This window comes from Nerophis lumbriciformis, linkage group LG10, assembly GCF_033978685.3.
Source record: "Nerophis lumbriciformis linkage group LG10, RoL_Nlum_v2.1, whole genome shotgun sequence".
Classification (NCBI taxonomy): Eukaryota; Metazoa; Chordata; class Actinopteri; order Syngnathiformes; family Syngnathidae; genus Nerophis; species Nerophis lumbriciformis.
In genome coordinates, this window is record NC_084557.2 from 3,518,660 (window position 1) to 3,542,546 (window position 23,887).

Consider the following 23,887-nt stretch of genomic DNA (forward strand, 5'->3'; position numbering starts at 1 on the left):
ATTTGTGCCAATAAGACTTTAATATAATGTGTATTTATGACAAAAACTAGTTTCTAGATGGCGCCTGCATAAGTTTAAATGTGTGGACTTCAGTGGATCTATAGATTCTATGAGACCTGAGCTGGAGTTCAAAGGGAGAAGAAGAGTTACCGCTGACTACTCAGATGTCCTGCAGATTCTTCTGGATATTTCCGAGCGTGGCGCCGCTGGCTCGCAGCTGGGCCACTTCCTGGTCTGTGAGCGTGACGTTGACCACGCTGGCCACGCCCCCGCCGTTCAAGACGCACGGCAGGCTGAGGTAGACGTGCTCAGGGATGCCGTACATGCCCTGTGTGTGACCATGTGTGTGTCAGACATCTATAGACTCCTGACAGAAGCATACCTGCCAACTTTTGAAATCAGAAAAACCTAGTAGCCAGGGTCCAAGGGCCGCAGGCCCCGGTAGGTCCAGGACAAAGTCCTGGTGGGGGGTTCCTTCGACCCCGAAGCAAAATGATTGATTGCATTCAGACAGGTTAAAATGTTGCTAAAACCATCACTTTTCTATCAGTCACAGTGACTTTTCAAAACAAAAATATTACAGCAAAAATCATATGGGTTGATTGACATGTTTATTCTGTAAGCTAACTTCAATAGTTTGAAATTATTTTGACAGTTAATGCCAGTTATCCTGTCAACCTTTCACATTTTTACAGTAAACAAATGGTAAAACAGTACTAAACAATTCCATTAAAAAAAAAATTGGTGTCATTATTAACTTTCTGTCCAAGCTTGTATAATCTATTGCCTTGTTCAATTGTAAAAAATATTCTGTGCCTAAAATTCACATTTCTATCACAATTATCATACTGTAAACATGGTAAGCTAACTTCATTAAAATTAATAGTCCTGTCAATAGCATGGAATTACAATTCAAATGTAGTTTTTTTGTAAGCCTTTCAAAAGAATTCAAAATATGAAAAATTAATGAAAATTAATTTAAGCCATCAGACACTTGAAAAGTGGCACATCACATCTCTAATGTAATCATTTTAACTTTTCAACAGAAATAGCACTGCAAAAATATTAAGGACATACTTCTGTATTTTGGTAGTTATGCTGTCAACATTTAACAAGATTTCTTCAACTTGGACTTGAAAGCATAAATAGTATAAACACTTTTAACAGTATAACAGTACTAAACAATTCCAATAGATAACATTGGTGTCATTACCTTTTTGTTTGCTCAATTATTGCCTCCGTAAATAAAACTTCGGCATTTATCACATCCAAAGAATCTGTTTGGGCGACGAAAAACGTTGAAAGTTTTCCACTTGTATCGCTAGCAACGGCATTAGACTTGTGTTTTTTTGTCCCAACGTGGTCTTTTACATCGCTAATTCCTCCGTGTCCGATCGAAAAATCTTGTCTGCACAAGGTGCAATTCGCGTAGTTTTCACCCTTTTTGGAACGGATAATTATTCCCGGATAGGCTTTTGAATATTCTTCACAGAATGACTGCAGTTTTCTTTTCGGTTTAAAACTCGTATGCGATTTTTCTCCGGCTGATTCCATGATCGTTCGCTCGTTTGGAAACAATGGCAACTGGTGCCTCGTGCTTGGCAGCGGTGCTATAAATAGCCTCGCGCATGGCATTCGGAATGGCTCGATAGGAAGTTACGGGAAGCAGTGTCGATTGTCATTGTTGTTACGCGATTTCGTGAATAAAACTTTTTTTTAAATATTTGTTTTTAATTAATGAAAAACCGTATTTTTTATCACTGCAACCGTAACCCGGAATAGGTTGATGAAAACCGTACTAATTACGGGAAAACCTGGAGTAGTTGGCAGGTATGCAGAAGAGAGGCTGAGTGGGTCACCTGCACCATGGTGGAGACGGGATGGATCCTGTTCATGTTCCTCACGATGCTCTCGGTCAGGTCGGCCACGCTCAGGCCGATGGCCCAGTTTGTGTAGCCTTTCAGTTTGATCACCTGGTAGGCGCTGGCAGGCACACAACAACAACATTGTCACACAGTCTCCCTCCACTGGTGTCTTTTACAGTCCATTTTAAAATGATTTGACTTGTTTTTAAATCCTTACGTGGTCTTGCCCCACCGTACCTCTCTGAGCTGCTCCACCTCTATGCACCCACCTGCTCCCTCAGGTCAGCTGATCAGCTGATCCTGGAGGTACTTAAATCAAAGCGCAAGCTTCGAGGCGACAGGGCCTTCTCTGTTGCGGATCCCAAACTCTGGAACCATCTCCCTCTTCATGTGAGACAGGCCCCTTCTTTGGCTACTTTTAAGACTCTTCTTAAAACCCATTTTTATTCACCGGCTTTTAACCCAGCATGAGACTTCAAACTGTTTTTATCTAACAAATTGTTCTTAGGATAATTTGTATTTGCTTTTTCAATGTGTATTTTACTTCTGTTTTAAATGTTATTTTTTAGTCTGTCCTTTGCTTCTATTTCTTTGTTTAGGATAGGATAGGTCTTTATTGTCATTGCACAAGTAAAAGGAACCTTTGTTTTCAGCACAAACCCGTTCAAGATGAGACAAACAAACAGTGTACAGGGTTACAGAACAGGAACGCTGATGGGTCGCCACAAGACGCCCCGTAAAAGATGGGGAAAAAGGTAAAACGCTGGGGAAGGATGAGTACAAAAATACAATCTAGAATGGGCTCCAGTCTGGAGTGGGAAAAAACCTCCATAGCAAAAGCACATATACATATTACAACGTACATCTCCAGATATCTAGCAACAGAGGGAAGGGAGTGCAGGGTCATGGTGGTAGGCCGCAGCTCTCAGGTGCTGACCATCCTTTCATCACCCCTATGGGATTTGCGTCAAGGGCGTTGGATTGGGGGGGGTGTATGTGTGGCGTATATTTATTTTGGATGCATGTTTGTGTGTAAGCCTGCAGTTCAACTGTGCTTGTTTTTAAAGGGCTTTATAAATAAAATTGGTATGGTATGTAGGGATGTCCCGATCCAGGTTTTTGCACTTCCGATCCGATACCGATATTGTTTTTGCATTTCCGATCCGATACCGATACTGACCGATACCGGCCTATCCGAGCATGTATTAAAGTTATTTAGCCTACTTAGTTGTCAGAATCATGTTGAAAAGGGTTTTAGTACTCTTGATAACAACTAGCCAGCTGAATTAGGGGAGTTTGAATAATACACAATGGTTGGTAACAAGAAACTGACCTGTTTATTCAAGGATAAACACAAAATAGACAAAATTATACATGACAAACAGAAATGGCATCATTGAACTAGGGCTGGGCGATATGGCCTTTTTTTAATATTGCGATATTTTAAGGCCATATTGCGATACACAATATATATCTCGATATTTTGCCTTAGCCTTGAATGAACACTTGATGCATATAATCACAGCAGTATGATGATTCTATGTGTTTTGATTGATTGATTGAGACTTTTATTAGTAGGTTGCACAGTGAAGTACATATTCCGTACAATTGACCACTAAATGGTAACACCCCAATAAGTTTTTCAACTTGTTTAAGTCGGGGTCCACTTAAATTGATTCATGATACAGATATATACTATCAGATATATACTATCATCATAATACAGTCATCACACAAGATAATCACATTGAATTATTTACATTATTTATAATCCAGGGTGTGGAGGGGGGCGCCGGATGTAAGTGTCAAAAAGACAGCCAAAAGAGTTTGATATGAGAATAAATCTAAAGTTAAAATATAGAGTAGAAATGCACCCATTTGCAGGAAATGTAGTCTTGATTTTCAAAATTTTCTTTCAAGGCTTGCATGTCTACATTAAAACATTCTTCTTCATACTGCATTAATATATGCTACTTTTAAACTTTCATGCAGAGAAGGAAATCACAACTAAAAAAATCACTAATTTTTTAATACGGTGTTGATGTGGAAATTTTTGCCTCGGCATTTTGAAGGTGTGGGCGTGTGGCACCGAATGGAGATAAGCGTCTCGACAGACGTCACAATATTTGAACAATGATGACGAAAACTGTTTTCTCTGTCGTGTCCGTGTGTCGAAAATTGTTATGCGCTTATTTTTTTATTTGATTTTGTGCGTGGCATAGATTTGCTATGCGCAGAGGACGCTTAAACAGTGCGCAATTGCACAGGCGAGCACCTTTAGAGGGAGCGTTGCTCACACGGCTGCGCTAGCATCACAGCTAACGTTAGCCATGCTGCTACCTCTCTGCTCGGGGAGGACGTATACGTATGTGACGTATGACGTGACAGTATGTGACGTGTGTCGTGACAGTATGTGACGTATGACGTGACGTGTGTAAGAAGGTGCACTTGCTGTCTGTGAGAGGGAGACACAGGAAAGAGTGAGAAGAGCCTGTCGTGTAATGCCAGCAGCTAAAAGCAACTGCGTGAGAATCCACAGACCTGTGGATGTGTTGAAGGTGTGCTGGAAAATGCGGAACGGAAATTACGGAGCAGCAGAAAAGTGGAATGTATTATTTAAATCGGTGCGTTGGAAAACGGAGTTTTTTTTTTAAACTGGATCTGGATCGGCATTTTCCCATGCCTTGCCGATACGCAATTTTTGGCAAATATCGGCAGCCGATCCGATCCAAATATCGGATCGGGACATCCCTAATGGTATAGCCTTCATACTTCTCCATTAAGCAGGAAGTAGCCTGCAGTAACACAAAGTATCTGCCATCAGTGTGTCAATGTGGAAATATTGCTTTGAGTACCTTGAAGGTACAAAAGTGCGATACAAGTATAACCCATTTACTTTTTATAGCTAACAAAAGGACAAAAGCAATCCAATTTTTTTCCGCTTCTGATATTATTTTAAGAAAGGTGGCGACTTGTCCAGTGTGTACCCCGCCTACCGCCCCAATGCAGCTGAGGTAGGCTCCAGCACCTGCCGCCACCCCGAAAGGGACAAGCGGTAGAAAATGGATGGCTGTTTAAATAAAAAGTACAATCCAGTCTTCTTACTTAGCAAACCAGGAAGTAGCGAGCTAGCTAACACATTAAGAGTACCGGTATTCATGGAACAAGTCCACTGCCCCAAAATATAAAATAGTACAATGTCATGAACCCTAAACTAACACCCTCCCCGGATTGTTAATAAGCAAATGTAAACAATCAAATGCAGGTACTTTTTCTTATGCCTACTGATCGATCGATCTCTCTCTGCCCACTACTTGCTGTCCATATCCTACTTTCTTATGCCTACTGATCGATCGATCTCTCTCTCTCTGCCCACTACTTGCTGTCCATATCCTACTTTCTTATGTCTCTCTCTCTCTACTACTTGCTGTCCATATCCTACTTTCTTATGCCTACTGATCGATCTCTCTCTCTCTGCCCACTACTTGCTGTCCATATTCTCTCTCTCTCTCTCTCTCTCTCTCTCTCTCTCTCTCTCTCTCTCTCTCTCTCTCTCTCTCTCTCTCTCTCTCTCTCTCTCTCTCTCTCTCTCTCTCTCTCTCTCTCTCTCTCTCTCTCTCTCTCTCTCTCTCTCTCTCTCTCTCTCTCTCTCTCTCTCTCTCTCTCTCTCTCTCTCTCTCTCTCTCTCTCTAATATTTCAATGTGATGATCTTGTGTGATGACTGTATTATGATGATAGTATATATCTGATAGTATATATACTATCTGTATCATGAATCAATTTAAGTGGACCCCAACTTAAACAAGTTGAAAAACTTATTTGGGTGTTACCATTTAGTGGTCAATTGTACGGAATATGTAACCTACTAATAAAAGTCTCAATCAATCAAAAAAGTCAATCAAAACTCAAACCTAAAAGGGGTGTGCTAACTTATGACCTGCTGAATTAACTCAAATAGGCAATTTTGACACTATTGCTGCTGTTTAAGACACCATGATGGAAGTGTAAAATAGTAGAGTTATATCAGTGATGGGCAAGCTACCGTAATTTTCGGAGTATAAGTCGCACATGCTGAAAATGCACAATAAAGAAGGAAAAAAACATATATAAGTCGCACTGGAGTATAAGTCGCCTTTTTTGGGGGAAATTTATTTGATAAAAGCCAACACCAAGAATAGACATTTGAAAGGCAATTTAAAATAAATAAAGAATAGTGAACACCAGGCTGAATAAGTGTACGTTATATGAGGCATAAATAACCAACTGGTATGTTAACGTAACATATTATGGTAAGAGTCATTCAAATAACTATAACATATAGAACATGCTATACGTTTACCAAACAATCTGTCACTACTTGGGGTGTAACGGTACGTGTATTTGTATTGAACCGTTTCAGTACGGGGGTGTCTGTTCGGTTCGGAGGTGTACCGAACGAGTTTCCACACGGACATATTAAGTAGCGTAACGCACGTTGTGTAAACAATGCACACCGAGGCACAACACACGGCATGCTGGCAGCTAACGGGCTAGGATAGACTGACTATACGTCCTCTCTTGCGGAACTGTCAGGGCGGAGTTTCTTAAATGCCTCAAATGTCCGGCATTTTGAGTTAGGGTTGCGTGTATTTTCAATGTACGTTCAGGGTTAAAAAGGGGTTAAAAACATAACAGGCTCTGCTTTTTATCCATAGATTTATCAGATTTAATTTTTTACCATCTAAAGCAGGGGTATCAAAAGTCTGCCCCGGAGGCCATTTGCGGCCCACAGCTAATGTTTTAAAGGCCCACAGCACATTCTAAAAATACTATTCAAATAAACAGGTGAACAAGTGAAATAAAAAAGCTTAAAAGGTTAAATGTAATTTAGAAAAAGTTGCAATGTTGACTAATAAAACAAAGCTGTTTTTTTTTCTTTCAAACTGTCATTGCTCAAAACATAATATTGAATCAAAATCAATGTTATTATGAATTATTGACCTATCCAAGGTTCCCATTACTTTACATCAAATATTCCACTAAGAAAAATATTTTTGGTGGAAAATTTTGCAAATTTGGTAATAAATAACCCCAAAATTTATATTTTGTTGTTTTCTTACTGTACCGAAAATGAACCGAACCGTGACCTCTAAACCGAGGTACGTACCGAACTGAAATTTTTGTGTACCGTTACACCCCTAGTCACTACTAATCGCTAAATCCGACGAAATCTTCTTCCTCAGTGTCGCTTCTAAACAACTCTGCCAACTCCAAAGGTAGACAATGCGCCGCTTCCTCTTCTATCGGTATAATTTCACACATAAATCGCTCCAGAGTAAAAAAAACTAAGATTTATAATCCGAAAAATAGTCACACACACACTAGATGTGGTGAAATTAACCTCTGCATTTGACCCATCTCCCTTGTTCCACCCCCTGGGGGGTTGAGGGGAGCAGTGAGCAGCAGCGGTGGCCGCGTTCGGGAATCATTTTTGGTGATTTAACCCCCAATTCCAACCCTTGATGCTGAGTGGGAGGTAATGCTCCCATTTTTATAGTTTGGATTTGAACTCACAACCTACCAACCTCAGGCATGGCTCTAAAAGTAGCTAAGCTACAGGAAAAGCTAGTGGAAAATGTAGTTAAGCTACGTAACTTAGCTACTGTGAAGAATGCATATATGTTTAAGAGTTCTTTCTGTACTCATAGTCATGTTTAAAACAGCTAGTGTTTATCCATCTGTACTCTTTCTATTTTTTATCTTATATCCGCAAGTAAACTACCGTATTTTCCGCACTATTAGCCGCACCTAAAAACCACAAATTTACTCAAAAGCTGACAGTGCGGCTTTTAACCCGGTGCGCTTTATATATGGATTAATATTACGATTCATTTTCATAAAGTTTCGATCTCGCAACTTCGGTAAACAGCCGCCATCTTTTTTCCCGGTAGAACAGGAAGCGCTTCTTCTTCTACGCAAGCAACCGCCAAGGTAAGCACCCGCCCCCATAGAACAGGAAGCGCTTCTTCTTCTACTGTAAGCAACCACCCGCCCGCGTAGAAGAAGAAAAAGCGCGCGGATATCACCGTACGTTTCATTTCCTTTGTGTGTTTACATCTGTAAAGACCACAAAATGGCTCCTACTAAGCGTCAGGGATCCGGTTCATGAAAAGACGCAATCTCTCCATCCACACACGGATTACTATTTCACAGCAACTGATATTCCTGTGAAACGCACTGTGGATACAACGGGAGCACGTACGGTGAATATTCGCACCACAGGGAATGAGAAGTCATCCTTCACTGTGGTTCTAGCTTGCCATGCTAATGGCCAGAAACTTCCACCCATGGTGATATTCAAAAGGAAGACCTTGCCAAAAGAGACCTTTCCAGCCGGCGTCATCATAAAAAGCTAACTCGAAGGGATGGATGAAGAAAAGATGAGCGAGTGGTTAAGGTAAGTTTAAGTTTACGCGAAGAGGCCGGGTGGCTTTTTTCACGCAGCTCTGTCCATGTTGATATACGTATGTTTGTGATTGCACATTTGCGTACATTTTGGGAGTGAACAGAGTTGTTAGAACGCTGGTTTTTAATATGTTATTAAAGTTTGACTGACCTATCTGACTGTTTTTTTGACATTCCTTTAGCGCAGTTAGATGCGGCTTACAACACCGGGCGGCTTATAGGTGGACAAAGTTTTGAAATATGCCGTTCATTGAAGGCGCGGCTTTTAACCCAGGGCGCCTTATGGTGCGGAAAATACGGTATGTGTGTTACCTTGAAGGCTTGCATTGTAGGAGATGGAATACTAACTTTTGTCTTATCTGTAGTAGAACAATGAGGCCGTGTTCCTTTCCGGACAGGTGGGGGCTTTCTTCATGTGCAAGAAGTAGGCTCTTCCGTTTGAGTGTCAGATCAACTAGAGTAGCCGATATGAATGTATTGGTTGAGCTGATCTCCTGAAATTTTCAGTAAAACATGATAACATTCCTATTCTGTCTTGATGGTCCTTCTTACTCTGCATATATGTCATCTGAAAGAACTTGGGATTGACCAGTGACTTTAATTCCCTGAGAGGGAATACTGGTCAGACGCAACAATTCATGTAGCCTGTTACCTACTCAGTGGCCTAGTGGTTAGAGTGTCCGCCCTGAGATCGGTAGGTTGTGAGTTCAAACCCCGGCCGAGTCATACCAAAGACTATAAAAAATGGGACCCATTACCTCCCTGCTTGGCACTCAGCATCAAGGGTTGGAATTGGGGGTTAAATCACCAAAAATGATTCCCGGGCGCGGCACCGCTGCTGCCCACTGCTCCCCTCACCTCCCAGGGGGTGATCAAAGGGGATGGGTCAAATGCAGAGGACAAATTTCACCACACCTAGTGTGTGTGTGACAATCATTGGTACTTTAACTTAACTTTAACTTTACCGCCCATCACTGGCAGTTCCATTGCTTGACATCATCCTCCATGAAACAACAAAACTGCTGACTTGGCGCACCATGATTACAATTCTACAGCAGCGTAAATTGGCAGAGTGGGTGTCACCTGTCCACCACCATTTTGTGCGTCTCCTTCCAGTTCTCCTCGTCGCCGTCAGCGCCAATGTTGGGGTTGAAGGCCTGCAGGTTGACGCCGGCCACGTTGGTTCCGCTCCACACAGGTACTAGAAATCATCACAGCAGTGTCAGACCACGTGTGTACCAGCAGCTCCACCACAAGGCCCTCACCGCTGGTGTCGCCATGCTCCCCCAGGATCCAGCCGTTGAAGCTGCTCGGGTGGACGCCCAGTTGCTCGGCCATCAAGAAGCGGAAACGGGCCGAGTCCAAGTTGGTGCCGCTGCCAAAGACTCGGTGCTTGGGGAGGCCGCTCAGCTTCCAGGTCACGTAGGTCAGCACGTCCACTGTGGAGGTCATTGAAACAAGGCACCAATTAGGAATTCTGCTCATGAAAATAGAATGAAATACAAAAAAAGAAACCCAGACAAGACACACTGATGAGTAGATAATAATAATAATAGATTGTATTTGTAAAAAGCACTTTACATTGAGTAAACAACCTCAAAGTGCTACAGTGTATTAAAAACAAATAAAAAGATAATAAAAAATGAATACAAATAAAAACTAGAACAGCCAAATAGCTAAAACTAGTTTGCATACATCTAAAAAAAAGGCTTTTTTAAAAAGAAGGGTGTTTAAGCCTTTTTTTAAAAGCATCCACAGTCTGTGGTGCCCTCAGGTGGTCAGGGAGAGCGTTCCACAGACTGGGAGCGGCGGAGCAGAAAGCCTGGTCTCCCATAGTTCGTAGCTTTGTCCTCGGAGGTTGGAGGAGGTTAGCCTGTCCGGAGCGGAGGTGTCGTGTGGAGGATTTGGGGGTGAGTAGTTATTTGAGGTAGAGGGGGGCATTTCCATGGAGGCACTGGTGGGTTAGTAGGGAGACTTAAAATTCAATCCTGAGTGGAACAGGAAGCCAGTGAAGGGACTTGAGAGTTGGTGTGATATGGTCATATTTCCGCACTCTCATCAGGATCCTAGCAGCACTATTCTGTATGTATTGCAGCTTCTGGGGGTTCTTGCTGGGGATCCCCACAAGAAGTGCGTTGCAGTAGTCTAGCCTATGTTTTGAACATAAAATAAACGTAAAGACCCCAAAATAAAGCAAAAAATCAACGTGTATTTTTTGAATTATTTAAGCAAGCAAACTAATTCAAATAAAATGAAAAACTAAAAATATGTATTGAAAGTCAAGTAAGAAAAACGTATTAAGGTATAAACCAACACATTCAAATGCAAAAACCCAAAATATACAAGCCTCAACAAAATAAAAGCACAAAATGAGTACAGCAAAAAAGCATTGAAAAACAAAAATGTCAAAAATACATGTAAGTGTCAGGTTCAAACACTGATGGCATCTAATAATCAGACAAGAAGCAAGTACCGTATTTTTCGGACTATAAGTCGCAGTTTTTTTTCATAGTTTGGCCGGGCTCCAGTGCGACTTATATACGTTATTTTCCATTTTTATTATGCATTTTCGGCAGGTGCGACTTATACTCCGGTGCGACTTATACTCCGAAAAATACGGTAATCATGCAGAGACACGTGTTTTGAGCTGTATTCTAGTTACAGATCCAAACTACGTTCTAAAAGTCAAGCCCGCGCGCCTCCTCTATTTATTTGGAAGGGCCCTATTACATCACTGAAGCTGTCGCTGAGGGAAGGGGTTAGTCTTGACAACTCCAGTTCGACACAATATATGATTATAGAATGAATAAAAATTAGTTGACGCAGGTCATATCGCCTTGTCTCCGCTCTGTCTGCATCACGGCGATGTTCGGCCTTGGCAGCCAGCAGGCCAAGTCTGGACACAACTAGGGATGTCCCGATCCGATATTTGGATCGGATCGGCTGCCGATATTTGCCAAAAATTGCGTATCGGCAAGGCATGGGAAAATGCCGATCCAGATACAGTTTAAAAAAAAACTCCCGTCCGTGTTTTCCAATGCACCGATTTAAATAATACATTCCACTTTTCTGCTGCTCCGTAATTTCCGTTCCGCATTTTCCAGCACACCTTCAACACATCCACAATTCTCATGCAGTTGATTTTAGCTGCTGGCATTACACGACAGGCTCTTCTCACGCTTTCCTGTGTCTCCCTCTCACAGAAAGCGAGCGCACCTTCGTACACACGTCACATACTGTCACGTCATACGTCACATACTGTCACGTCATACGTCACATACGTATACGTCCTCTCCCAGCAGAGAGCGAGGTAGCGGCATGGCTAACGTTAGCTGTGATGCTAGCGCAGCCGCTAAGGTGCGCGCCTGCTCAAGCGTCCTCTGCGCACGGCAAATCTATGCCACGCACAAAATCAAATAAAAAAATAAGCGCATAACATTTTTCGACACACAGACACGACAGAGAAAACAGTTTTCGTCATCATTGTTCAAATATTGTGACGTCTGTCGAGACGCTTATCTCCATTCGATGCCACACGTCCACACCATTAATATGAAAAAATTAGTGATTTTTTTAGTTGTGATTTCCTTCTCTGCATGAAAGTTTAAAAGTAGCATATATTAATGCAGTATGAAGAAGAATGTTTTAATGTAGACATGCAAGTCTTGAAAGAACATTTTGAAAATCAAGACTACATTTCCTGCAAATGGGTGCATTTCTACCCTATATTTTAACTTTAGATTTATTCTCATATCAAACTCTTTTGGCTGTCTTTTTGACACTTACATCCGGCGCCCCCCTCCACACCCTGGATTATAAATAATGTAAATAATTCAATGTGATTATCTTGTGTGATGACTGTATTATGATGATAGTATATATCTGATAGTATATATCTGTATCATGAATCAATTTAAGTGGACCCCGACTTAAACAAGTTGAAAAACCTATTCGGGTGTTACCATTTAGTGGTCAATTGTACGGAATATGTACTTCACTGTGCAACCTACTAATAAAAGTCTCAATCAATCAATCAAAACACATAGAATCATCATACTGCTGTGATTATATGCATCAAGTGTTCATTCAAGGCTGAGGCAAAATATCGAGATATATATCGTGTATCGCAATATGGCCTTAAAATATCGCAATATTAAAAAAAGGCCATATCGCCCAGCCCTAGTTCAATGATGCCATTTCTGTTTGTCATGTATAATTTTGTCTATTTTGTGTTTATCCTTGAATAAACAGGTCAGTTTCTTGTTACCAACCATTGTGTATTATTCAAACTCCCCTAATTCAGCTGGCTAGTTGTTATCAAGAGTATTAAAACCCTTTTCAACATGATTCTGACAACTAAGTAGGCTAAATAACTTTAAACTTTAATACATGCTCGGATAGGCCAGTATCGGTCAGTATCGGTATCGGATCGGAAATGCAAAAACAATATCGGTATCGGATCGGAAGTGCAAAAACCTGGATCGGGACATCCCTAGACACAACACTGATAAAGACAACCTGGCAATCTTTTGGATTGCGAGTTTGCACAGATACAAAAATGCCACTTCAGCACAATTGACAATAATTTATAGCAATGGCCCTTAAGCATAAAGTTAGTGTGATAATATATACATAATTATTCTAACAGTAAAAAAACAAAAAATAAGCGTAAAAAAACAAAGCCAACCAAAAAGTAGAAGCAGCGAATGCATATAAATCTATTCATTCTTAACGAATGTCAATTTACACTAATGAGATTGTGCGTTTAATTTTTTTCTCTGCATTGTATTATTGAGGTCCACTTGTTAACAGTAAATATATATGAACTTTTATGTATAATAATATTACAGAGTTGCCTATGCATTTGATTATACATCAATCAATATAATCTTGTCGATTGTATTGTACCATATGCCCCGGCAAGAAATCTGCGTTCAAAGAACTCCAGCTTATTAGTGATTCCCAGAGCCCAAAAAAAGTCTGCGGGCTATAGAGCGTTTTCTATTGGGGCTCCAGTACTATGGAATGCCCTCCCGGTAACAGAGATGTTACCTCAGTAGAAGCATTTAAGTCCCATCTTAAAACTCATTTGTATACTCTAGCCTTTAAATAGACCCCCCTTTTAGACCAGTTGATCTGCCGTTTCTTTTCTTTTCTCCTCTGCTCCCCTCTCCCTTGTGGAGGGGGAGACACACAGGTCCTGTGGCCATGGATGAAGTGCTGGCTGTCCAGAGTCGGGACCCGGGGTGGACCGCTCGCCTGTGCATCGGCTGGGAACATCTCTGCGCTGCTGACCCGTCTCCGCTCGGGATGGTGTCCTGCTGGCCCCACTATGGACTGGACTCTTACTATTATGTTGGATCCACTATGGACTGGACTCTCACAATATTATGTCAGACCCACTCGACATCCATTGCATTCGGTCTCCCCTGGGGGGGGGGGGGGGGGGTGTTACCCACATATGCGGTCCTCTCCAAGGTTTCTCATAGTCATTCACATCGACGTCCCACTGGGGTGAGTTTTTCCTTGCCCTTATGTGGGCTTTGTACCGAGGATGTCGTTGTGGCTTGTGCAGCCCTTTGAGACACTTGTGATTTAGGGCTATATAAATAAACATTGATTAATTGATTGATTGATAAATATATATCACACACAAATTGATGAATAACTTGCTCTGAAATCGAAGGCAGCTGAGATAGGCTGCAGCACCCCCCGCGACCCCGAAAAGGACAAGCGGTAGGAAATGGATGGATGGATGAAATGGATGGGGACGGCGTGGCGTGGTGGGTAGAGTGGCCGTGCCAGCAACCTGAGGCTTCCTGGTTCAATCCCCAGCTTCTACCAACCTCGTCACGTCCGTTGTGTCCTTGAGCAAGACACCTCACCCTTGCTCCTGATGGGTGGTGGTTAGGACCTTGCATGGCAGCTCCCGCCATCAGTGTGTGAATGTGTGTGTGAATGGGTGAATGTGGAAATAGTGTCAAAGCGCTTAGAGTACCTTGAAGGTAGAAAAGCGCTATACAAGTATAACCCATTTACTGTGAAATCATAAGCAGATCTTTACGTAGTTTTATTTCAACACAAAAATATTCAGCCTAATTTGTCCTAAAACTTACTTTTACATCAGTTCCATTCAAAGAAAGAACATTTACTGTTTGTGAGCCATGTGTCCAAATAAATAGACCCTTTTCATCAGAGCAGAAATGTGGGACAATGAAAAGAAAGTCTGGAGGTCATTGTGTTGGGCTGCTCACCTGGGTTGGACACCACAATGATGATGCATTCTGGGCTGTATCGGGTGATCTGCGGGATGATGTGCTTGAAGATGTTGACGTTTCTCTGGACCAGGTTGAGCCTGCTCTCGCCTTCCTGCTGACGGACGCCTGCAGTCACCACCACGATGCGGGAGTTGGCCGTGACCGAGTAGTCTGAGACAGACAGATGGTGGGAGAGGACTGTGGATCTCTATTCTTATGTTAGACACTGACACAAATACTATAGAGTATGTCCTTTTTGATATTTGAACTTCTCTTTATACTCACATTCCAACTAAAAGTAAGTGTTAAAATCTTATTTAAAACATTGTCTATACCAGGGGTGTCATTAGGTGGATGGTGGAGGGTGTGTCAGTCCATCACCAGCCAGGCATTAAAAAAATAGAGCTAAAAATGATGGATCATCAATCTTCACCAAGACGTGACTTTGGTCACTTGATTGACATTCACGCCACCTGAGGGTCTTGTGAATCATTATTAAGAAAAAACGACCGACAGGAAGGCCAGAAACACTTTTTATTTCAACAGACCCTTGCAAAACTCTAAAGACCGACTGCACAGTTCCTGTCTTCACAATAAAAGCCCTGCTCCATCCTGCATGCACTAACAAAATAAGAGTCTCAGAAAGCTAGCAAGCTACAGAGTTTACCGCCAATGTATTTCTTGTAAAGTGCATAAAAAGGAGTATGGAAGCGAGACAAACTTTCATGTGGTATTGGACAGAAAGGAGGACTTTTTTTCTCCTCCATTTGAAAACGTGGAGGTTATCATCACTACTGTCTGATTCCAATCAATGCAAGTCATCACAATCATACCAACTTATATTCTTGTCTTCATGAAAGAAACATGCTTGTATTATCATTAAACTACGGGTGTACGTGTATTTGTATTGAACCGTTTGGTACGGAGGTGTACCGAACGAGTTTCCACACGAACATATTAAGTAGCCGCCTAAGCTAAAGTCTTAACAAGCTGCTCCGCTTCCTTCTGCCTCTGTCTCTGTCAGTCCTCTACACAGCACCCAGCATTGTCCCACCCACACAACCATCTGATTGGTTACACACAGAGCGGTAACAGCCAATCAGCAGTGCGTATTCACAGCGCATGTAGTCAGTGCTTAGCGTTTAGCAGGTAAGCATCAGGCAGCGGACTCTCCCCAAATGATAATAAACACCTCCCAGTCAACTACTAGTAACATCACTATGAGCCCGTTGACCTTCTAGAAATATAAAAGGCAGCTCAGCTCGCTCGCAGTCCTGGCTTGAGGGGAAGGCTAATTTGCTTTAAGCGTAACGTTAGCTCATTTTGCGATGAGTGTGTGTTACGGACAGCAAAGCCCTGTCTGTCTGTTATTTCACTTTACCTTTTTCTGTGTTGATTGAGCTGTGTTGAAGCAGCAAAAAAGGACATTATGTTAAATGAAGAGTTTCTGTCTCTGATAGTTGATATAATAATGTAACTGCATCATTAAGCCTACATGAACTCCATGGTGTTCAGGGATGATTAGTCTCTCCTATTGCTATTGTACTATTTTTCAGCTATAGTTACATCAATCATGAGTAATCCAGCAGCCTAGTTTTGAATGGCAGGGTCCCTGCTATCACATGTTGATACAAATATAACATTTACATAATATAAATCAACTACAGGCTTCCCAAATGCTGTAATAAATTAAGCATGATGAGTTGACTTGAAACTGTTGAATGTTGCACTTTTTATATGTAGAAGAAAAGTTTTGTCATTTTATTTAATCTGAGCAACAACTTGAGGCAGTTTAATGTTGATTAACGTGGGCAGAATTATTATAGTGTTCCCAATGTTAAAAGGATAAAGCCATTGTTTACAAATTTGGTAAATAACCAAAAACTGTACACGTACTCATATAGTAGTACAGTTGGCACAGTACAGTAAACTGACAGTTAATATTTAAACATTTAACATGTGACATTTCTAACAATTTTGAACAGAAATAGTTTGTGCACATTCAGATAAATTCTTCAAAATTACAATAAAAAAATTTTGGGCCGGGGATCCGGGCTGTATATATGCGCACTAATTGACTGAAAGAGCACGCACTTGGCGCGATGATGTCATGTTATCGATGGGAAAATGCATTTTTAGACAATATGATTTGCCTGAGCGGCTAGGAGACCCCGAGAGTAACAAGCGGTTGCCTTGTTGAATTTCCATTAAGAACAATAAATTAGTTTTTAGTATAAGTAAATGTAATGTCGAGCGCATATCATTATGTCAAGAAAATGGCACTAGCATTTACTTACCGTATTTTTCGGACTATAAGTCGCTCGGGAGTATAAGTCGCACCGGCCGAAAATGCACAATAAAGAAGGAAAAAAACATATAAGTCGCACTGGAGTATAAGTCGCATTTTTGGGGGAAATTTATTTGATAAAACCCAACACCAAGAATAGACATTTGAAAGGCAATTTAAAATAAATAAAGAATAGTGAACAACAGGCTGACTAAGTGTACGTTATATGAGGCATAAATAACCAACTGGTATGTTAACGTAACATATTATGGTAAGAGTCATTCAAATAACTATAACATATAGAACATGCTATACGTTTACCAAACAATCTGTCACTCCTAATCGCTAAATCCCATGAAATCTTATACGTCTAGTCTCTTACGTGAATGACATAAATAATATTATTTGATATTTTACAGTAACCCCCGGCCAAACTATGAAAAGAACTGCGACTTATAGTCCGAAAAATACGGTAATTTAAGAATATTTTTCAACATATTGAGCAAAAAGTTCTCTTTTTTTTTTTTCTACCAAGAAAAGTGCACTTGTTATTAGTGAGAATGTACTTATTTTAAGGTATTTTGGGGTTTATTGAAGTTAGCTAATTTGACTTGTTTTGGAAAGTCTTGACAAGCCAAATTTTCTTGTTCTATTGGCAGATAATTTTGCTTTGTTCAAATAAAATACCCCTCATTTTTGTATTTTTTTCTTGTTTTTGAACACTGACTTTTTGCAGTGCATGTATAAAGACAGACTGATCACAACATGTAAATGTTCCTTTACATTAATGGCAGTAAACAGATCATAAATTGGGTTATTTCAAATTATGCAAACAAGTCATATACTGTGATTAATCTGACTTTCCTCCCATTCCTTCCACCAAAGAGAATAAGCGCACTCTTTTTAATACCTTTATCTGCGACGATTTTGGGGGTTTTGAGAAAGAGGCTTCCATGCTGAAGGTCCATCATCTCGCCCTTTAATTTATCCTCCATCACGTCCACCAGTGCCAGCTCGTCCGCCAGCTCCTGCACGCACACACACCATCATCATCTTGTAATACCCATCACCTCGGAGGATAGCAACCTGGGTGGGGTCTCTTACCCTGAGCAGGATGCTCACAGCGCAGGCCATGCCCACCTGTCCCACTCCCACCACTGTCACTTTATTCCTAGGCGGCTCGGGCGGACCGCTGCACAGCGGGGTGAGGAGCTTCTCCAGCGTGGAAGCCATTTTACAGCTGGAAAAAGAGGAAAAAAAGAGGCAGAGACCTTCAAACAATACGCCTTCTCATTCTTTAGAGCAGTGGTTCTCAAACTTTTTTTGTCATCCCCCACTTTGGACAAGGGGGAGTTTTCAAGCCCCACCTGCCCCCATCGCCCCAACAGAGCGCTAATGCCAAGCTTTAACATTTTCAAATTTATTGAACATCAAGTTGTATACATTCAAACTCAATAACATAAAATAACATCAAGTTCAATAATAAATAAAATAACTGTGCAGCTGTGGTATAACTTGCATCAAGTTCAATAATAAATAAAATAACTTCCATCAAGTTCAATAATAAATAAAACAAAAGTGTTATAACTTGCATCAAGTTCAATAATAAATCAAAAAAAGTGTTATAACTTGCATCACGTTTAATAATAAATAAAAAAAGTGTTATAACTTGCATCAAGTTCAATAATAAATCAAATAAAAGTGTTATAACTTGCATCAAGTTCAATAATAAATCAAAAAAAGTGTTATAACTTGCATCAAGTTCAATAATAAATCAAAAAAACTGTTATAACTTGCATCACGTTTAATAATAAATAAAAAAAAGTGTTATAACTTGCATCAAGTTCAATAATAAATCAAATAAAAGTGTTATAACTTGCATCAAGTTCAATAATAAATCAAAAAAGTGTTATAACTTGCATCATGTTCAATAATAAATCAAAAAAACTGTTATAACTTGCATCACGTTTAATAATAAATCAAAAAAAGTGTTATAACTTGCATCAAGTTCAATAATAAATCAAATAAAAGTGTTATAACTTGCATCAAGTTCAATAATAAATCAAAAAAAGTGTTATAACTTGCATCAAGTTCAATAATAAATCAAAAAAACTGTTATAACTTGCATCACGTTTAATAATAAATCAAAAAAAGTGTTATAACTTGCATCAAGTTCAATAATAAATCAAATAAAAGTGTTATAACTTGCATCAAGTTCAATAATAAATCAAAAAAAGTGTTATAACTTGCATCAAGTTCAATAATAAATCAAATAAAAGTGTTATAACTTGCATCAAGTTCAATAATAAATAAAAAAAACTGTTATAACTTGCATCACGTTCAATAATAAATCAAAAAAAGTGTTATAACTTGCATCAAGTTCAATAATAAATCAAAAAAAGTGTTATAACTTGCATCACGTTTAATAATAAATAAAAAAAAGTGTTATAACTTGCATCAAGTTCAATAATAAATCAAATAAAAGTGTTATAACTTGCATCAAGTTCAATAATAAATCAAAAAAAGTGTTATAACTTGCATCAAGTTCAATAATAAATCAAAAAAACTGTTATAACTTGCATCACGTTTAATAATAAATCAAAAAAAGTGTTATAACTTGCATCAAGTTCAATAATAAATCAAATAAAAGTGTTATAACTTGCATCAAGTTCAATAATAAATCAAAAAGTGTTATAACTTGCATCAAGTTCAATAATAAATCAAATAAAAGTGTTATAACTTGCATCAAGTTCAATAATAAATAAATAAAAAGTGTTATAACTTGCATCAAGTTCAATAATAAATAAATAAAACTGTTATAACTTGCATCACGTTCAATAATAAATCAAAAAAGGTGTTATAACTTGCATCAAGTTCAATAATAAATAAAACAAAAGTGTTATAACTTGCATCAAGTTCAATAATAAATAAAAAAAAGTGTTATAACTTGCATCAAGTTCAATAATACATCAAATAACTTGCATCAAGTTCAATAATAAATAAAATAAAAGTGCCACTTTGCAATCTTTGCAAAAAAAAAAAGGAGGAGCTATGCATTTGGCAAGACAGGGCAAGTGACAGCACTTTTCCCCGGGAGAGCCACCTTGCTTCACTGTGAAACAGCACGGCTGTATGATCAGCTCCCATTTCCTCACACAGTGCAGAGAACAGTCGCACTTTCAGTGGTCGTGTTTTGATCAAATTGACCGCGCTCACAACATCTGTTAAAACCTCATTGAGTTCGGGGCTGAGCTGCCTTGACGCGAGTGCTTCCCGGTGAATGACACAGTGTGTGCCCGTCAGATTTTTGTTTCTCTGCAGGCGCTGGCTCTGGCTCGACGACCTTTGAAGTGCGAGTCACAAATGTATATATTTGTGTAATTGTGGTCCACACATTAGCCTGCTACCCATCCGCGCAAAAGTTTGTTCCGCTTAGCCCCGCCCCCATTAGTTACTGTTGCTATGTCTGTCAAACTTTCGCTTCTACCGAGAAATTTAAAGCCTACAGTAAAAATAAGTACCGGTAATTTCCATTTATTTATATAGCGGATTTCATAGACAGAATCACAAAGTGATTTACAGTGTGTATAGAAAATGAAAGCATAGTAAAAAAAAAATAATCTAAGAATGTAATAATAAAAAAAAAAATTTAAAGTGAAATTTCCTCCCGTTCCTCGCACCCCACCTGTCATATCTCTATTCCCCACTAGTGGGGCGCGCCCCACACTTTGAGAAACGCTGCTTTAGAGGCATCACAGTAAAAGAAGAACATGATTCTTTACTTGCAATGCTGTCAGGTACAAACACCAGCATGTGATAACCTCCTGGTGTCACTGTCTACCTGCTCAGCTGCACTGTCACCATGTGACTCCTCCTCCCTCCTCACCAAACAGAGCGTAATAATCTCATGCCAAACTTGACAGAGGGACCAAAGAAAGACTGCTAAGAGTTACAGTAATCTCTTAACACAGCCTCCATATGCTGCACTCGCTCCTTTGGACAACCCTTGGATGCAGGCTTCAATAATGTCAATAGAAGAAAAACTTTCACTCCATACCAAAAAAAAACAACCCATATTATTACGAGTATTAAAAAATGTATTACTCAAATTTTAAATGTTTGTGTAACACATATGATTCCAAATGCATGTCATTTACTGGTAAAATGATAAAAACAAACATAGCTATGCCGTCCAATAATGTTGGATTTATTACAACATACTATATCATTACTTTGGTGTTAAATCAGCCTATACTGAACATGATCTACACTGCAAAAACTGAAATCTAAGTAAGATGAAATATCTCAAATAAGGGTGATATTTGCTTATTTTCTGTCTGATAAGATAATTCTTCTCACTAAGCAGATTTTATGTTAGAGTCTTTTACTTGTTTTAATGGTTTTGGTCCTAAATGATCTCAGTAAGATATTACAGCTTGTTGCTGAGATTTGATGACCTATATTGAGTAAAACATGCTTGAAACTAGAATATCAACTGTTGCAAAAGCTGTGTCACCAACACTCACAAGTATAAAACTGCTTTTTCAAAGTAATAATTTCTTATTTCAAACATGAAAAAAAAAAAATCATGACTTTGACACAATTGTGTCTCATAATTAAAACAGATGACAGCCAAATGGACTTTGCTGTTTTATTTTCAATGAAACAATAGAAAAGATGTACTCCTGTACAGTTGACACAGTACAGTAAACTGACAGTTAATATTTAAACATATGACATTAGACATTTCAAACAATTTTGAACAGAAATAGTTCATGCTCATTCAGATAAATTATTCAAAATTTCAATAAAAAAAAATTGTCCGGGCTGTAAATAAAAATATTTAAATAAATATATACCGGTATATATATATATATATATATATATAAATATATATTCCTTGCGCACTAATTGACTGAAAGAGCACGCACTTGGCGCGATGATGTCATGTTATCGATGGGAAAATGCATTTTTAGACAATATGATTTGCCTGAGCGGCTAGGAGACCCCGAGAGTAACAAGCGGTTGCCTTGTTGAATTTCCATTAAGAACAATAAATTAGTTTTTAGTATAAGTTTCCTGGTTTCAAGAAATGTAATGCCGAGCGCATATCATATCATTAAGATAATGGCGCTAGCATTTACTTCATTTAAGAATATTTTTCAACATACTGAGAAAAAAGGTATATTTGTTTTTTCTACCAAGAAAAGTGCACTTGTTATTAGTGAGAATATACTTATTTTAAGGTATTTTGGGGTTCATTGAGGTTAGCTACTTTTACTTGTTTTGGAAAGTCTTGACACGCCAAATTTTCTTGTTCTATTGGCAGATAATTTTGCTTAGTTCAAGTAAAATACCCCTCATTTTTGTATGTTTTTTCCTTGTTTTTGAACACTGACTTTTTTGCAGTGTAGTAAAATATTGTTTTGACTTGATATTCTGTTTTAAGATTTTAGTATCTGTATATGCTTTATATTTTCTTTATATCATTAAATATCTGTTACATTTACCACATATTTTTTAAGAGTACATTTTATCATTAAGTATTTCAGATATAAAACAGCGGAATGGAATATTAATGTTTGCGTCCACTAATTAATCAATGATCATAAGTATTGGTTTTCTCCTACTTTACAGGACTGTTCATTACCCCAAACCATCACCCAACCATGCAAATTTTGCATTTCCTTTGGAAATCGAGGTCCCAGAGTCTGGAGGAAGACAGGAGAGGCACAGGATCCACGTTGCCTGAAGTCTAGTGTAAAGTTTCCACCATCAGTGATGGTTTGGGGTGCCATGTCATCTGCTGGTGTCGGTCCACTCTGTTTCCTGAGATCCAGGGTCAACGCAGCAGTCTACCAGCAAGTTTTAGAGCACTTCATGCTTCCTGCTGCTGACCTGCTCTATGGAGATGGAGATTTCAAGTTCCAACAGGACTTGGCGCCTGCACACAGCGCAAAATCTACCCGTGCCTGGTTTACGGACCATGGTATTTCTGTTCTAAATTGGCCCGCCAACTCCCCTGACCTTAACCCCATAGAAAATCTGTGGGGTATTGTGAAAAGGAAGATGCAGAATGCCAGACCCAAAAACGCAGAAGAGTTGAAGGCCACTATCAGAGCAACCTGGGCTCTCATAACACCTGAGCAGTGCCAGAAACTCATCGACTCCATGCCACGCCGCATTAACGCAGTAATTGAGGCAAAAGGAGCTCCAACCAAGTATTGAGTATTGTACATGCTCATATTTTTCATTTTCATACTTTTCAGTTGGCCAACATTTCTAAAAATCCCTTTTTTGTATTAGCCTTACACAATATTCTAATTTTGTGACACACGGAATTTTGGATTTTCATTTGTTGCCACTTCAAATCATCAAAATTAAATGAAATAAACATTTGAATGCATCAGTCTGTGTGCAATGAATAAATATAATGTACAAGTTACACCTTTTGAATGCAATTACTGAAATAAATCAAGTTTTTCAAAATATTCTAATTTACTGGCTTTTACCTGTATATAGTTTGTACACAATTGTAATCAACAGTAAATGTGCCATTTCAAGTGTATTAATTAATCATTGTATTATGCCTTTGCCTATTTGCAGTGATACATCAGTGTGGTACAGTAGATGTTTATTGTAGGCCATATAACATTATTGCATTACAACATTCTATAAATGACTATTTACTTTTAGTAATGTGACTAATTGGACCAAATAGTGTTCACTGGATCATATAAAACAATTTTCCAATTCAAGTAGAATATAATTTAATAATACCGTCTCTGAGCTCACCTGACAAAATAGCAGTCCAAAGTGTACAACGAGATGAGTCTTCCCTGCGGTTCACTTGTCTCCAAAAATCTGCGGCACAGCTCCGGTGGTTGCCGACAGCCTGCTGGAATTAATTGTCCATAAGCCTCTCCACCTGCCTTCCTAAAAAGATTTCCATTGGGCACTACCTCGGTCAGCTGCTACAAGGATGACCTGAGACGACAAACATCCCTGCCGAGAGAAAAAGGCTCAATAAATA

General features: G+C 39.3%; 1 protein-coding gene across 1 annotated transcript; it reads right to left on the reverse strand.

Moving 5' to 3' along the window:
- Positions 1 to 71: 71 nt before the first annotated feature.
- Positions 72 to 23,789, reverse strand: ldhbb (lactate dehydrogenase Bb). Its single transcript, XM_061970415.2, has 8 exons — positions 23,650 to 23,789; positions 17,959 to 18,094; positions 17,765 to 17,882; positions 14,565 to 14,738; positions 9,576 to 9,749; positions 9,394 to 9,511; positions 1,860 to 1,983; positions 72 to 328 (listed from the first exon to the last, which is right to left on the reverse strand). Exons 2-8 carry the CDS (start codon positions 18,085 to 18,087, stop codon positions 161 to 163), a joined length of 1,005 nt encoding a protein of 334 aa, XP_061826399.1. The 5' UTR covers positions 18,088 to 18,094; positions 23,650 to 23,789; the 3' UTR covers positions 72 to 160.
- Between the last annotated feature and the right edge of the window lie 98 nt (positions 23,790 to 23,887).